Below are 17,946 nucleotides of genomic sequence, written 5' to 3' on the forward strand. Positions count from 1 at the left end.
ACATATTTATATAAATAATAGTTAAACTACATCAGCTACGTATTTTAAAGTGCCACATTAAACTTGATATGAAACAATTAAAATTAAATTTGAAACCACGCTTAAACTCTTTAAATTAAACAATGTTATAAAAAAAAAAATCAATGAAATTTAAATAAGATTTTTTGGAAAAAAAGTCTTTCCTTATTTTGAAAAACGTATATTCCTATTTATTTTTTAAAACATTCATAACACAACATTAATGCCTTATGTTTGCTTTCTCACAATTTGGTTGTTGTTTTTTTTTTAAATAAGGGGGCAATTGCTTATGGGTGATTTCTTAACAATCAAAAAATAAATATAAACTATCAAAAACTTTTTTTAACATTTTGGCTTTCACAAAATCTTTGTCTACTCCTTATAATCAAGTTAATCATTTCAAATTGACATTCATTCTATGATCAATCTAAAAAATTAATGACAATAAAAATTTTTTTGTTAAAAAACAATTTAAAAACTAAAACTCTTTTCATAAATTTGTAATATTAAATTTACTTAAAAAAATTCTCTAAAATAACTTTGCCTATAGACTTGATTATGGCTTAATCAGCCACACATTTATATACATATTTATATACTTTAGTATATAAATATTTCATAACATCGTTTCGTAACAGGATGAAAAACATTTATTGATTTGAAATTATAAATAAACAAAATAGTTAAATGTAAAACCAACATAGAAAAATTTGATAAAAAGAACTTTGATAAGTAGAAAAAAAATTGTAATGTAAAAAATATGTAAAGCGAAATTAAATTTATTAAATAAATTTAAGTTTATTAATGTTTAATAATAAATTTATTGTAAATATAATAAAATAATTTTAAATGAAATTTTTTTTTAAAAACAGAAGTAAAAAAAAATTTATTTTATTAAATTTTATCTAAAAAAAAAAAAAACTTTTTTACAATTTCGGTGAAAATGTTTTACAACGACTGATGCTTAATGTTTTCTGTATGAACTATTTCAAAAAACTCTTTAAATATTCTAACTGAAACTGTTCAAATATTCCAATCCAAAAAAGTTTTTGGTTATGTAATTGGCTTAATATGTAAGTAAAACCTTCATTTTGTATGTAAAATGCAAACAGCGTAATGTTTCATAACAAGGCCTGTATATATCAGGGGTGTACACATGGACTTTTGGTCTGTCGTCAGAAGGGAGACTGTAAGTAATCAGTTCATTAATTTTGGTTGCCTGCCAACTTTTTGAGTTGCCCATATTCTAGACATTTTTCTTAATAGGGCTAAGTGTAGGCTTGATATAATTTGTATAAATATAAGTAATATTGTAAACTATTGATAACATTCTACTTTCAGATAAAGCACATGCCCAACCATTGGAATTAGGGTCGACATTTGGCAGTGCCGACCTAACTGCCAATTTAGAAGTGTTTAAGGTTGGCAAAAAATCGCTGACCTCCTTTCTATATTTTAAGATCAAACCTTTGTTTTACACTTTTGCTGTCAACCTGATGCCGACCTCATATAGATTAAGGTCAGCAAATTATTGCTGACTTTATTTTTCCTAATTCTGAGGGCTGCATGCCTACATATACGCCATTAAGTTTTTCACTTGAATTGAGCACTTATTTTAATAAAAAAAAATAGACTCTCTTTTTTACAACAAAGTATTGACATATATTAAAAAATAATTTTCTAACACTTTAAAACCCTTTGCTTTTAATGTGTTGTAACTATTAAGATCATATTTGTCACAGGAACCTGAAAACTATTGATATTTTGAAAGTACTTTAAAGTATTGCGTTGAATTCAAATTTAGTTTTAAATTGCGTTAAAAATTATTTAAACTAATTTAACAAAAATTACTAATAAAATCTACATTTAGTATTTGAAAAATCGTATATTTCCTTATAATTTTATTCCTAAAATAATCTTATACTTAACATAATCTTTTGTCTGTTTATCACAAGTTATTTATTTTAATTTTTATGCAGTTAATGTATAATTTTTAATAAAGATTATAACCAATTTATAGATAGATTTTATCAGTTACCAATAAGGTATTGTAAACATAATTCATATTGGTAAATGTATTAAGTCAAAAGAACTTTACACAATATTGAATTAATAAGAAACAAAATTTTTTTAATACATTTGTGAAAAGAATTCTCTTAAATAAAAGCACTTCTCTCTTTTTATAAGAAAATAAAAAGACTTTAACTTTTTTTTTTGCATATTATATTCTGTGATAATCTATGATGGAGAGACTTGACAGACGATAAGAAAAAAATTTCTTGATTAAAATTTGCAAAACTATTTTACATTTCTTAAAAACTAAATTTAAATTTAAACTTTTAAAATTAAAAATCTTTTTTATAAAACAATTTGTTTCTTTAAAAAATTCTCTGTTGCGGTTAAATACTTTTTTTACGACCTTATATTTTCTGAATAAACATCACATAAACAATATTAAAAGATGATTTAAATATTCAAAATAAAAATAAAAAAACGTTTTGCCTAACTAAATGCTTTTAATGATTACGTTTTACAAAAATGTTTTCCCTTATCTAAACTATTTCAAATTAACAAAAAATGTGAGCTGCGTAACAATTTTTAACAAGGCCTGTCAAAGCATTTTTTTTTGCCAAATTTAGTTCTATTACTTTATCTCTAAATCCTTAGATATAATTTGTAAAAAAATAAAAGCAAAATAGTATTTTTGTTTAAACAATAAAACTTTTTAGTTTTTATTTAGGAAGTATTTTATTAAATACGTTTAAAAGTTTGTACAACTTTTTAATGTGCTAATTACTAATAGAAAAAGTGAAAAACAAACTTTGACATTGCGACTTTTAAAATATAGTTTTATTATCATTTTAGTTACTTTTCTTTTTATGAAATTCTTGAATTTAAAAAAGAAAAAAAAAAACTAGAACTGCTGATAAAAACCAATAGTCGCCCTTTTGGGCAACTTTATTACATCAAATGAATATTTTTAGATAATATATAAACGCTACATAAATATATAAACAGTAAATAAATATATTAACACTACATTTTATTACAACGTGTAGTTACATAAGGTTATTAAACGAAGTGCATCTAAATAAAATGTAGATTAATTAGCGTTACATTGTATTATAAAAGGAACATCATTGACATTATTGCTTTAAAATGTAATAATGATAATTTTTAAAATGTAATAATGATAATTTTTAAAATGTAATAATGATAATTTTTAAATGAATTTCGAATGATAAAAAGAACGTAGAAAAATTAATAGATAATTTTTATAGCGCTATGGTTAATTATTAAAACAACATTTTGAGTTAAAAAATATTTTTATAACCTTAAGTAACTGAAGAATAGATAACCAAGCATTATAAGTTTTATTTATAACGCTTGGTTATAATTAATATATACCAAGTTATAAAATAAAAATTTTTCTGAAACCGCTGATAAAACTAGATTTATAGACTTATAAAAACTAGAATTTCTTAAAGCGTTTAACTTTCAATTAGAAAAACACAGTTTAAAATCAAACAAAAAAAATCATACTATAGAGAATGAAGACTATTTGGATTCAGATAAAACAACTAAAAGCACAAATTAGATTTAAAATTTTTTTTTTTTATTGTTAAATATAATTTTCATGCTAAAAATGAAAATTTTTGTGCTTGAAAAACAGTTTTTTTTTTAAATAACTTTTTAAATTTTATTAGACAGTAAAAAGTATTCAAATAGCAAATAATTTTATTTTAAAACTATTTTAAAATAAAAATAAAATTTTTTTTTTCTTCTTTTAACGATTTATTAGTAAATCCTTTTATGAAAACTTTTATGAAAAAGACTTTCGTAAATGTTGCAAATATTTATAATATATTAATATCAGAATTACAATTTATGGCATAATGCCCATGCAGGATTCTTGCATTGTTTCTAGGGCCAGCATGCCACTGCATTAAGCTATTACAATTATGTTGAATATATGCGCTACTTACAAATGAAAAAAATTCAGATAAAATTAAAAACAAAAAAAACTCAAAGATTATTAAACTTTTTATCAAAGTAACAGAAAACAAATTTATTAATTTTTTTTTACTTTTTACAAAGTTATTAAACAAAACTTAAAAGAAACCCATAAAAACTTGTTTCTCCACAGTGGCTTTTTTTGTCAAGGTTCTTATTTTAGAGTTATAGAGTTGAGAGAGGCTTTAACCATATTTACAGTAGCCTCTTCGACTGTAGTGGCCTTCTCGGCCTGGTGAATTAACATGGCCTTGTTTTATATAAAAACAGCCCAGTACATTAGCTCATTGTGATTTTGACATCATAAAATTATCTTCAACTTTTTTTTCATTTAGAAACAAATTAATGTTTTTAAAGTACTGCGACAAAATAAATTACTGCAAAATAAGTTTAATCTACTAATTAAGAAAAACAAATCTAGAAGTGTTATTTTGTAAATGTACATATTGTAGAGTGTCTATTTTGTTTCAATTTCTTTTGTTTAAGTAATTAAATTTTTATCAAATTAAATTTAACAGTACATTTTAATTATTATCATTTAACATAAATTAATTTGTTGAAAAAAAAACTCAAGTTCAATTACTTTATCTGCACTTTTTTTGTGACAAACAAAGATTTAAGTTTTCAAGTACCATTTATAAATAAATATATACCGTTGTGCTTTTACTTTCACTCACGCCTTATTACAAAAAAAGTTTTTTATACAGGTTTAAAACATATTTACAAAGAATTTAAATATCTATTTAAATCAAATTCTTTTTTTAATCATAAGGAAATTTCTGTCTTTACTTTTTTGATATTGCACAATCTGTTAATTACATAAAGCTGAAGTAACTGTTATAAAATATTATTTTTCTAAACTATTATTTTTTCTAAAATAAAACATTAATATAAACAAAGACATTGCAAGTGCTATATTGCTTCAAGAGTAAATACTTGTAATAACTAAATGAAAAACTTCTATAGATAAAACTCTGTACTTATCAAGTATATTTATTCTTGATAACAAGGGTCTAAACTCCCCTGAAATATTATTTTGAAAAATTAATAATAAATTTATATCTATAGAAGAAGTTTATATTTAATTATAAAATAATAAACTCTTTAAAAGATGAAAAGTTTGTGATAATTACTTTTTTTTATTGTTGATAAAATCAATTATTATTAAAAAACAAACAAACAAAATTAAAATATCAAAACTGGCGCTAATATAAAATAAAATTTAACGTGTACTATTTTTTAGCTAATAATTTTTTGTTTTTAATTTTTTTTTTTTAATTCAGTACTTATTTTTGTTAGTTTTTGTAATGAGAAATTGTCTTAATATATATATATATATATATATATATATATATATATATATATATATATATATATATATATATATATATATATATATATATATATATATATATATATTAAAACTTTCAATAAATAAAATTATATGAAACAAATGAAAACAACATATTAGATTTAAATTAAACGATAATCAAATTAATGAAATAGGTTTTATATATATATATATATATATATATATATATATATATATATATATATATATATATATATATATATATATATATATATATATATGTATATATATATATATATATATATATATATATATATATATATATATATATATGATATATATATATATATATATATATATATATATATATATATATATATATATATATATATATATATATATATGGGTGTCCCAGAAAAAAAAAACTTTTAAATTTAATATTGTGCACTATGTCAATCCTCCTTATTTGGTCCTAGTAGACCAGCATAAAAATATCTGGCTTCAAAGTCATTGTTAAGCTGAAGAAGGTGCTTTAGAAAAAAGTTTCATATATATTTAAATGAGTTTGCAGAGTTTTTTGCATTTTTTTAATTAAAACTCTGCAAATATATTCAGAAATACGAGAAATAAACTTTTAATAAATTATCAGTTATTAGGATGTTAAAAAACAGTAGCAGTGTATATTGTATACTGCTACTTAGTTCTAATTTGAGATTTATAAATTTAATTACTTAATGACAATTATATACATATTAATTACTTAATGACAAATATATATTTTACATATATGTAATATATATATATAAATATTGTATACTTTGTGATCAATTCTGTTGCATTTTATGATATAAAAAATAATATTCAATATGGCTAGTGTATGGCATGTTGGAAAAGCTACAGGAAGAAATAAAAACTAAATTCTAAAGATGCCCTTTCTCTTTTAGACAAGATGCAAAAAGGCATTGTAAAAATAGTTGGACTCTGCCAACCTCCAACCATTATCACATCGTCGTAATGTTGCTTCTCTTTCTCTTTTCTACAAATACTATAATAGACACTGCTCTAAAGAGCTAGTGTCTCTTTTGCTATCTACTAAAATTCATTCTCATGTTACTCGTCATTCAATTAAATCCTTTTCATGTGACTGTTCCTAAGTGCTCCAAAAACTTTTATTTGTCTAGTTTTTTTTTTCTTGAACATCAGTCCTATGGAATTCGCTTCCTTCATCTTGTATTCTTGATTCACATAATTTGCAATCTTTTAAGTCATCTGCCAATCGTTATCTTGCTCAACAATCTTTATCTATTCTCTTCCAGTAACTTCCAACTCTAATTAGTGGTTGCTTGCAGCCTTGTTGGAAGTAAAGATATTAAAAAAAAAAAATTCTTTATCTCTTAGGGTACCTTCTCCAGATATTTTCTTCAAATAGACTTCCAACTGGTAGGGAAGTTTGTCACAGAATTTACTGGATTAACCAAAGTCATGCAACTGCAATCAAAACATTGTTATCCAAAAATGTTCTCTGGGGAGTACAGGGAAGCTTAAATGCAGTGGTGGTATGTGTTATGCTGATAGCAGAAATAAAATATCAAATGTGTGCATCATAAGGGAGCTGGTTAACATTTGGAACAAAGCAGACTTTGATGAAAAATTTATTATCAGTGAACAGTCGATTAAGAAACCGACTAAATATAAAAATCTCTTGTCATAAAAATTAAGTATTCTGTGAAACAAATTTATTTGAAATATTTTTACTTTTTTTTTTTTTTTTCTTTTCTATTTTAAACATTTTAACTTCCAACAAGGCTGCCACTAATTAAAGTTGGAAGTTACTGGAAGAGAAAAGATAAAGATTGTAGAGCAAGATAACGATTGACAGACGACTTAAAAGATTGCAAATTAAATGAATCAGGAAAGCAAGGAAAGGAAGCGAATTCCAAAAATCTGATGTTCGAGGAAAAAAGCTTGAGGAATAAGAGTTTTTAGAGCACTTAGGAACAGTCACAGAAAAGGGATGAGACTTAATTGAATGACGAGTAATACGAGAATGAATTTTAGTATATGGAATAAGAGACACTAGCTCTTTAGACCAGTGCCCATTATAGTATTTGTAGAAAAGAGAAAGAGAAGCAACATTAAGACAACGTGATAATGGTTGGAGGTTGGCTGCAAGAGCAGGTCAACTATGTTTGCAATACATTTTTGCACCTTGTCTAAAAGAGAAAGGGCATCATTAGAAGATCCGCCCCAGATATGGCAACAGTATATACATAAAAATTTTTTTGAAGAGATGTTTAAAAGGGGACATGGTCGAGATGTCCTACAATAATGAAAAAATATTTGCAAAACTAGTTGCTAATTTTATGTATAAAAAAGTGAAGTATATGACAAGGGGAGTAGGGGAGTAGATTTTGACATGTTGAATATTTCTAAGTTGCAGATGGCAAGAAAAAACCATGAAATTATAGAGAATGAAGCACTTATAGTATGAGAGCAGAACCTGGATAAGATAAGGGATTTAAAACTTGTTCTTCACTTTGACACAAAGTTGGTCAAACAGTTCAGGGTGGAGAATAAAATTTCAGAAACAGTAGAAAGGTTGTCAATTAGTGTTTCCTCTCTAGAGTCCAGCTCACTTGACTTTCTTCTGAGAATACTTGAAAGACACTCCTCCGAAGGGAAAGATTAAGCACTGGCTATCTAAAGTCTTGTGGAATATTATGACTTAACAGACCAGATCATAGGTTGTTATGCTGGCATAACTCACTCAAACACTGGAAAACATAATGGTACAATTAGAAATATTGCAGTTTATCCTCTACCTTATCCAATTCTTTGGCTAATGTGCAAGTATGATATTTTATTATATAAATTACAGGCATTTTTTTTCTTTTAATTTTTTCTGAGAGTAATGGCGGAAAAAGATAATAATAATAAATTTAGGCACCATATAATGGAATGAGATGTTCATCATGTTATGATGGAAATACAGGGAGAAATAAAGGTACCCAGTTGATCCTTATACAAAAAACATTGGGATCTTTGGCCTAAGATTAAAAAAGGTGTGAATACATTGGCAACATTGAGAAATTTGATTGGAACAGACCTGACTTTGCTCTTGTAACCCTCTTTTATAATCTTGCAAATGAAACAATGCAGTTCTGCACGATAGCTCTTAAAACAAATATTTTTGACAGTGGTGATTACAAGTATTTATGTTAACTGGTAGCTTTTTACCTTAGGGCAGATTTATTGAACTTCAGGTTTCTACAACTAGTTGCACAAAACAAAGCAAGATTTATGGCTGATTCATTGTATCTGTTAGAAATCAAATGACCAAGAATTACAGCAAGCAACTCAGTATCAATGAGATTAAGATGATACAGGATGCAACAGATTATATTGTGATCTTTCACTGTTTATTATTTCTGAAGAGCCCAATGGCAGCTCAGGCTTAATCCAATGATCTTTATGATAGACCCACTTTAGTCCAAGAAGTACGGAAAGATTGGCAAAGCTCGTAACCTTAGTATTCTCAGACACATTTAATTTTTAAACCACAGTGTGTTATCTTTGCTTTAGCTGACCAGTGCTTAGAAGAGAAAGAGAGGATGGATATTCTTGTAGATCTGTAAAAATGAGATGTTCCAGAGATGAAGAGCTTTGGAAAAGAACAACATTCTCAAAACTATCAGACTTTGTTTCTCAGGAGTGTCTCTTTTTTCTCCATCTTGGTATAACCAAAGATGGAATTCTCTCATGGAAAAAGGAATGTCAAATTTGGAGAAAAGTTTCAGTAATAAATCTTTTTAAATAAGACAATTATGTCCAGTGTACGTCAATTAGCAGTTATTAATGACAGGGCTGAAAGACACATCAAACTGGTGCAGAATTTCATTGGATGGATACATTCAGAAGACAGGCTCCAAGACACGATGATGGTGGTTTTAGACAACCAGCGGAAAGTCTAAATGTGCCATTAAACAAGACTTGAAAAATATTTTGATAAAAAAAGCACTTTATGGGTATATTTTTGTTTTTGAAATATACTTTTTCTAACAAAAGTTTAATAAGTCTTACACCACCAAACTTTTTTTGTAGTCCGTACTATTTTACTTTAAAAACATTTTAAAACGACACAATTATTATAAAAAATAAAATAATTATGAAACTTTTTAAAAGTTCCAGCAAGTATAGCAGTCAAAATTAATGAATTGGATAATTAACTTTAAGTTAATTTGATTATAACAATTTGATTTTTATAAAAATATTGAATACTACTGGAGTTTAAATCAATAAATGGAAAAAAAACTCATTCAAATTTATATGCAAGTTTTTTCCAAATTCACCTTCTTCAGTGACAAAAACAGTGACTTTGAGCCCTGATATTTTTATGGTGATTTACTGGGACCAAATAAGGAGGATTGACATAATATTGAATTCAGAAAAAAAAAATTTCTGGGACACCCTAACATATATATATACATATATATATATATATATATATATATATATATATATATATATATATATATATATATATATATATATATATATATATATATATATATATATATATATATATATATATATATATATATATATATATATATATATATATATATATATATATATATATTAGTAGAAAATCACTTAACAAAAATTTTTTCTATTTAACACTGTGTTTCATCAACAAAGATTCATCAGAAATGCATTTCTGATATGGTATATATATTTCTGATATATATATATATATATATATATATATATATATATATATATATATATATATATATATATATATATATATATATATATATGTAATTCTTCATATTATTATTCATTCATTCTTTTGAGTTTTGATAAAGTTATAAAAATATATAAAGATATAAGCTAATTTAAGTATTTTCATTTTTTAGAGCAAATTTTTATTAAATTTATTATAATATTTAATATAAAATTTTTATTATCATATCTAATGACAATATACTACCTTAAAACAGGTCCAATAGGTGAATCACTGGATTCTATTTCTCCGATCAATGAATCAAGCCTTTGATCAACAGCCATATTTTTTAACTGTGAAAAATGAAAACAAAATTTAAAAACAACTAAGCCATAACTAAAATTTTAAAAAATACAATTTTTTTTATAGAACTTTAGTTTCGTGCAATTGGACAACCATTTAGCCATATTATTTCAAAAAATAGAAAATAATAAGGCTATTTGATTGCCAAATGACATAAAACTTGAAATTTCTTTTTTAATTTAAATTATTATATTACAATTATTCAATAATTGTAAAATAGATCAAATTGTAACAATTTGTAACAATTGTAAAAAAACTATTAAGGAGTGTATATATATATATATATATATATATATATATATATATATATATATATATATATATATATATATATACATATATATATATATATATATATATATATATATATATATATATATATATAATATATATATAAGTTATTATTATTTTTATAAATAAATACATATATATTCGTATTTATATATATTTTTAAAACATAAATATATATATATATATATATATATATATATATATATATATATATATATATATATATATATATATAACATAAAATTATAGGAGAATCTTTGTTTATGTTTGAAATCTTTTCAACCACTTTAAATACTAAGGAGGTTGAAAATTAAAATTAATAAATAAATTGTTTCAAACAAAAAGATTTTAAGGCCTCAAATTTTCCTATAATTGATAACTTATAATTTCATCTATTCTATTATTTGAATTATCATTAGCTTTAAAAATTTAAATAAAATGTCTCAAAATAGTATATGGAAGATACAATATTTATGATAAAATAATAAATCTCCCATTTAAAAATGACCCGAGTTGTTTATCGAATTCGGTTTCCGTAATTTACTTTTTTTCAAAGTTGATTATCATAATGTCATCACAATATGAGGTAAGCTCCACTGATCTCAAAATAATATTATTATTTTGAGATCCAGACTGATCAGATCCAAAATAATATTATTATTTTGAGATCAGTGGTTAAGCTCTCTTATTAAATCTCTATTCCGATGGTCTCCTTTAAGTCCGCAAACATCAAAAAGATGATTCATTTAGTTCAAGACAACCTGCCCAAATCCAAACCCTTAGTCGATGTATGCACACTCACTGTGTCTATGGCTAAATAGATCAGTCAATGTATGTACACTGCGAAGCGCCTGTCCCCACTATCACCCAAATTGCTTATTCCCTAACATCTCGGTTTTCGGACGTCAAGGATGCTCAACGTTGGAATAGAGGTTTGAAAAGAGAGACTTCAATACCGGGGCGACTAGATAAGTGCGAATTTCATAACTGCGAATCTGCATAAGTGCGACTGGCATAAGTGCGAACTGGCATAAGTGCGAACTGGCACAAGCGCGAACTGGCATAAGTGCGAATCACTTGCAAAAACTGGCATAAGTGCGAACTAGCACAAGCGCGAACTGGCATAAGTGCGCCAAAAGAATTTGCAAACATTGGCATAAGTGCGAACTGGCATAAGTGCGAACTGGCATATGTGCGAATCAATAGCAAAAACTGGCATAAGTGCGAACTGGCACAAGCGCGAATTAGCATAAGTGCGCCGAAAGAATTTGCAAACATTGGCATAAGTGCGAATTGGCATAAGTGCGAACTTTGAATAAGGTTCAAAATAACCCCACTACATAAATAGTTGAAATCATGAAACAACTTAAGAAATTCCTTCGTCATACATGTATTATATTTGATATTATTATGAGTAAAAATTAAAATATCATTTGTATAAACAGTAAGTCACTCATACATACACATTGTTTCTGTATGTGAACACACACAGATATGTAAACATTTATATGCGTGTGTGTGTATAAACATAAACACATTCACACATATAAACATATGTGTGTGTCTACATCGTAGACACACACACACACACACACACACACATATATATATATATATATATATATATATATATATATATATATATATATATATATATATATATATATATATATATATATATGTATACACACACACACATATATACACACACACACACACACACACACACACATATATATATATATATATATATATATATATATATATATATATATATATATATATATATATATATATATATATATATATATATATATATGTATACACACACACACATATATAAATATATATACATATATATACATTGAAAGTACTATTATTTATCTTTAAATTTGTTTTTGTTTAGTTTTTCATACCAGTATTATCCCACATTTATATGAAAAAAAACTGACGTAAGGCAGTATATAAATTATACTGAGTGCCAGTTTTCAAATTTTATGGTAACAATAAACATTATAAGATGAAAGCATTAGATGTTCATTGGGTGCAAGTTACCGCTTTGTATAATAAAGTTTAAAAACTTAATCCGAAATCACATGGAAGGCTGATATTTATGGACAACAAGGACCAAAAGTGGACCACCTAATGTACAATACAATTAAAGTCAGAATGGTTTGACTCTATTCACTCTTTTGACTGGTTTGTTATTGTTTTTTGTCAAATTGTAGGAGTTAAAGTTTCTATTAGTTATAATCTAAGCAATCTTTCCAGTGAAAAGGTACTTGAATTTTCTAAAGAAAATATTATCTTATTGCAAAGAAAACAGTATCTTGTTATATAACTGGTAACTCTACCCATTTATTGCAACCTCTTGATGTTACATTGTATGGACCTCTTTAATAGTATTAGAGGAAAATTCTTGATCAATCGAAAACCTCTTGTTACAAAAAAAAAAGCACAGACAATTACAAAAAATAAATTTATAAACATTACTTTTTTCAGATCAAAAGGTAATCAGCAACTTAGTAGCTTAGTGGCTTTGAAAGAAATATGGGATTTATCCATTAGATATAAGTATAATCTTAAATCATTTGCCAGATGGTAGTTGTAATTTTAGTAAGCCAAGCAGTAATTATTTTACTTAACTATTGTTTTATGTTGATATAAAGGAAAAAGCTCAAAGGGAAGAAAAAAAATTACTTTTGCCCTTTTTTTGCATTGTCTGTCAGTAAAACTGATGCAAATGAGACTTTTTTTATGCTAGTCCACTTAAAACTTACCCATTAAAATGAAATAAAATACTAAATGGGTGTTTGTTATAAAAAATATTATTTTATTTTAGCAAAAATAAATTATTGTGATACTAGATTGTTGTTTTTATTAAATATTAAAAGAAAACAGTGCGTTTTTGAATAGGTCTTGCTTTTACAAAAAAACGCATTCAAAGTTACCCCATTTGTGGGGTAACTTTGAATGACTATTTAAATTGATATTATACAAAATCCTTTTATTTAAATATTATTTTGAATTTGAATTATGTAAGAGTCAATCTTAGCCCCTATATTCATTTTGTTAAATTTCAAATATTGTCAATAGTGAAGAAAGAGCGAGTAAAAATATCTCAAAAACGCTCAAAGTAACCCCGGTTTACGGTAATATGATGGGTCCAATGGAAAAAACGCAAATGTCACCTGCTAAGTGATTTCTAGAATCATCGGCATGTGCCCATTTTTTGAAAGAAAGCGTTATATATTTTCTATTATTCGTAACTATCCAAAATTAGAGTTTCTTAATTCTTTTTTTTCCTGACAAAACACACTCTGCTGCGTGTGACTCTTTTTGACCGAATAAAAACTTTGGATTTTGTACAAGATTTTATGGTCATGCAACAATGGCCTTCCAAGATTTTATGGTCATGCAACAAGTTTCGCATAGAAATGGAGAAAATTAGGAAAGCCATGGACGTAGAGTTCTGCTTTTCCCGGATAGGCTCAAACTATTTAGTGAAGGTTGAAAATATATAGGAGATAAGTCTTTTTTAATGGGCATAAATCCGCGTAATTTATTTTCTTGAGTAAAACGTGACTTATGTGACGAAAACCACATAAGTCACGTTTTACTCAAGGAAATAAATTATAATAAACATGTGAAAGAAAACCATTTGTTAATTATACTTATAAAATTGCGACTTGGGTTGTTAAATAAAGATATTGCATTTCGTTTTAGTGTCTGTGAAAGTGTAATATCCAGAATTTTGAGAAATTGGTTACCAGGACTAGCCATTTGCTTATAGCCCTTAATAAAATGGCCTAGTAAATGTGTAATAAGAAGTAACCTGCCAGAGTGTTTTATGAAGAAGTTTAGAGACTGTGTATGCATAATTGACTGCTATGAGATTTTTATTGAAAGATATCAAATCTAACAACTCGTGTTCAATCATGGTCAAATTATAAATACAACAATACAGTAAAATACTTAATTGGGATCAGTCCAACAGGTGCAATTACTTTTTTGTCTGTTTCGGACAAGGAGCAAACAAATCAACCTGGCTTTTTCAAATATATAAAATTTGGAGATTGCATTTTAGCAGATAGGGGATTCCTCATTAAAGATGAGCTTGCAGAGAAAGGAGCAAACCTTTACATTCCAGCATTTTTAAAAGGAAAACAACAATTTAGTCCGCAAGAAGTTGGAACTTCAAGGCAACTGTCAAATGTAAGAATACATGTTGAACGCATTATTGGCAGAGTCAAACAATTTAGAATTTTACAAACCACTGTGCCGATCAGACAAATTGATCTGTTCGATGATATAATGGTTGTAATATCGGCCCTAGTAAATTTAAACAAAAGCATTATAAAGCGATACAATGATATTTTGCAGAATTGTATGAAATCTAATTTAGATTAAAAAAAAAAAAAAAACTAGTAAACCACACCTTTCTGTCTTTATCAATTTTATAAATCTATTTACATTTTGCTTAAGAATATTTACATAAACTGTATTTATATATAACTAAGGGTAGTTTTAGTTTATCGATATAAAAGCCTATAATGATTCATACAGCAAATAATTTTATAGAGCTGTTTACCTTGCAAAAAGTTACGAGCTGTTACGAGCCTTAGGCATTTTGCAATGGGAAATTAAGAATCAAAAGGTGCATACTGTTTGTAATAAAACTGAGATATATCTTTGCAAGTAGGATCAAACAAGCTAGTTATAGGTTCTGTTAAACAACTTATCTCATCTTCAGAACCTGACTCAGTATCAAGTGATTTATGATGGTTATTACTATCTAAGCTGGTAAATATAACAGATTTAGGATTAAATTGGCGTAAGGTGTTAAAGTTGCTGACTGATATGTAAAATGATGTGAACAATTCCCATTTAATTTAAACATAATTGATACATTAATGACGGTAGTCTCCTTTTTTCTCTCTTTTTTTATTTTTACTAAAAATCATAGCACTTAATGGTGCTGCATTAACTTAATTGTTAATGGAATTCCTCAAAGCACTTAATTAACACTGCGCTTTGAGGCATTCCATGAACAAAGCTGACTTGTTGATATATCTTCTCTATTTAAACGGTGATGCACAGCAACCTCAAGTTTAAAAAGTAGAGCTGCAACATGTGAGCAAACTTAATCTAGTCCCACTGGACAAGTGCAACTGCTTTTTTTAACCCACCCATCTTTGTGAAGACAAACCCATACATCATACATGGAACTTTTTATGCTGACTCGCTGGCTTGGAAGAACCTAAATAAAGATAACACCTATTTGCAGTAAAATATGAAAAGTTATTTCTATATAATCAAATGTTTGTCAACTTTGCTATACACTAAAATGTAAAAACTTTTTTTTGAATTATAAAAAAGTTGGATGCAATGAAATGTTTATTTAATTTCTCCTATTCTATATAGCGTAACTTAGTTATTTGATAGTGATAGTGTACAAAAATTGCTTTGCTACTAATATACTAAAATTAAGAGCAAACAAGTTAGTTTAAAACCCACATATAATATATGTAACCCACATATACATATATGATATATGTATATAAAAACGCAGCTGTGTATGCAGTAGATTTATTGCAGGCATGTGTATGCAGACAGAATTATAAACTGATTATGTTTATTTCAACTATGGACCTTGTACTTGTTGTCTCAAATAAAGTAATAAATAAAAAAATAAAATATAACCTTAGTTTTTATAAAACAATAATCTTCGTTGATGCTGGGAGCATACCAAATATCCTGCACATGCTCACACAAAAAATATGTTTTATATACCTCCAATGATTTATATGCTTTGGTATTTTCTTTTGTAAACTCACTAGTAGTGTCTATGAGAAAAATTAAAATGTCTCTCTAAGTAATGTCAGGCAACTTTGTAATGTCTTTCTCCCAAACACTTTCATTAAAATTATCTGGATTTAATTCAATCGCGTTTGAAATATTCATTTTTATCTATTGATAATTGATTTTAATATTTTAAATAGTTACGGCTTACTATAGTTAAACCGCTATTTTAATTTTGTTTTGCCTGCCAGTATCCGCGCGCCCATTGTTTACATTTTGCTTATACGTCACATGAAATTGGTTATACCATGGCTTACTATATAATAGTAATATAGTTATATAGTAAGCCATGATCTATACATTTATAAAGCTTACGGGAAACTTTAACAATTCAAAAACACTCGGTATAAAGTCGGTTAATGGTTGGCACGGAATGCCAACTATAGCCAATACTGGCCCGTCAGTTGTACCAACTAAAGCGTGTTTACTGGGTACTCTCTAAGGATATGTTTCTTGCAATCCCAGATCAAAATTAGCGCCAGGGATAAACTAGCACTTTGGCTTTGTGTCTGTCAAGAGCATAAATTTATTTTCTTGATTAAAAATTAATGAGAACTTCCTCCAGAGACCCGTTTCAACGTGGGATGAAGATGTTGTCTATATATAGACATAAAGAAAATTTTTTTTCCTTAAGCGTAGTTAATGATGCAGCTAAAAGAGCAGTAAAACTTATTAAAGATTTTCATTGTTTGATCACTACAAATGAAGAACAAAAGCAACTTTTGCTACGTGTGCAAGTGCATAGAAATCTGTATCCAGGCTGTTAAAAAAGAGACCTTTTAAGGAAAATATCCTGCTTGATCTGTAATTTTATATTCTTTTAATAAATATTTTATAAAATATAAGTGTTTTAATTGATTTAGCTACTTAACGAGAAGGGTTAAAAACAGCAATTTTCAAAATCTTCAGAGTTCTGTCCGCATGCGTTAATAGTTTAAAAAGAAATAGGGGGCATGCATTTTGAAAATCCAAAAAAAAAAGTTTCGCTAATATAAGGGTCACCCTAGTATATATATATATATATATATATATATATATATATATATATATATATATATATATATATATATATATATATATATATATATATATACATATATATACATATATATATATATATATATATATATATATATATATATATACATATATATACATATATATATATATATATATATATATATATATATATATATATATATATATATATATATATATATATATATATATATATATATATATATATATATCTGTGTGTGTGTGTGCGTGCATGCGTGCGTGCATGCTTCGAATACTAATTAAGTTTTGAAGTATTCATTGTTTCGGTATGAAGTTCTGAAAAAAAAAAATACACGAAATT

General features: G+C 26.1%; 1 protein-coding gene across 1 annotated transcript in view; it reads right to left on the minus strand.

Moving 5' to 3' along the window:
• The window catches only part of LOC101238395 (exocyst complex component 6B), a 95,937-nt gene extending 84,654 nt beyond the window's left edge, over positions 1–11,283 (minus strand). The window contains exons 1-2 of the mRNA XM_065793545.1: positions 11,220–11,283; positions 10,338–10,432 (exon numbers count right to left, since the gene is read on the minus strand). Coding sequence (XP_065649617.1) covers positions 10,338–10,414 — 77 coding nt within the window. The 5' untranslated portion in view covers positions 10,415–10,432; positions 11,220–11,283. The remainder of the gene's footprint in view (positions 1–10,337; positions 10,433–11,219) is intronic.
• Between the last annotated feature and the right edge of the window lie 6,663 nt (positions 11,284–17,946).

This window comes from Hydra vulgaris, chromosome 03 (assembly GCF_038396675.1).
Source record: "Hydra vulgaris chromosome 03, alternate assembly HydraT2T_AEP".
Lineage (NCBI taxonomy): Eukaryota > Metazoa > Cnidaria > Hydrozoa > Anthoathecata > Hydridae > Hydra > Hydra vulgaris.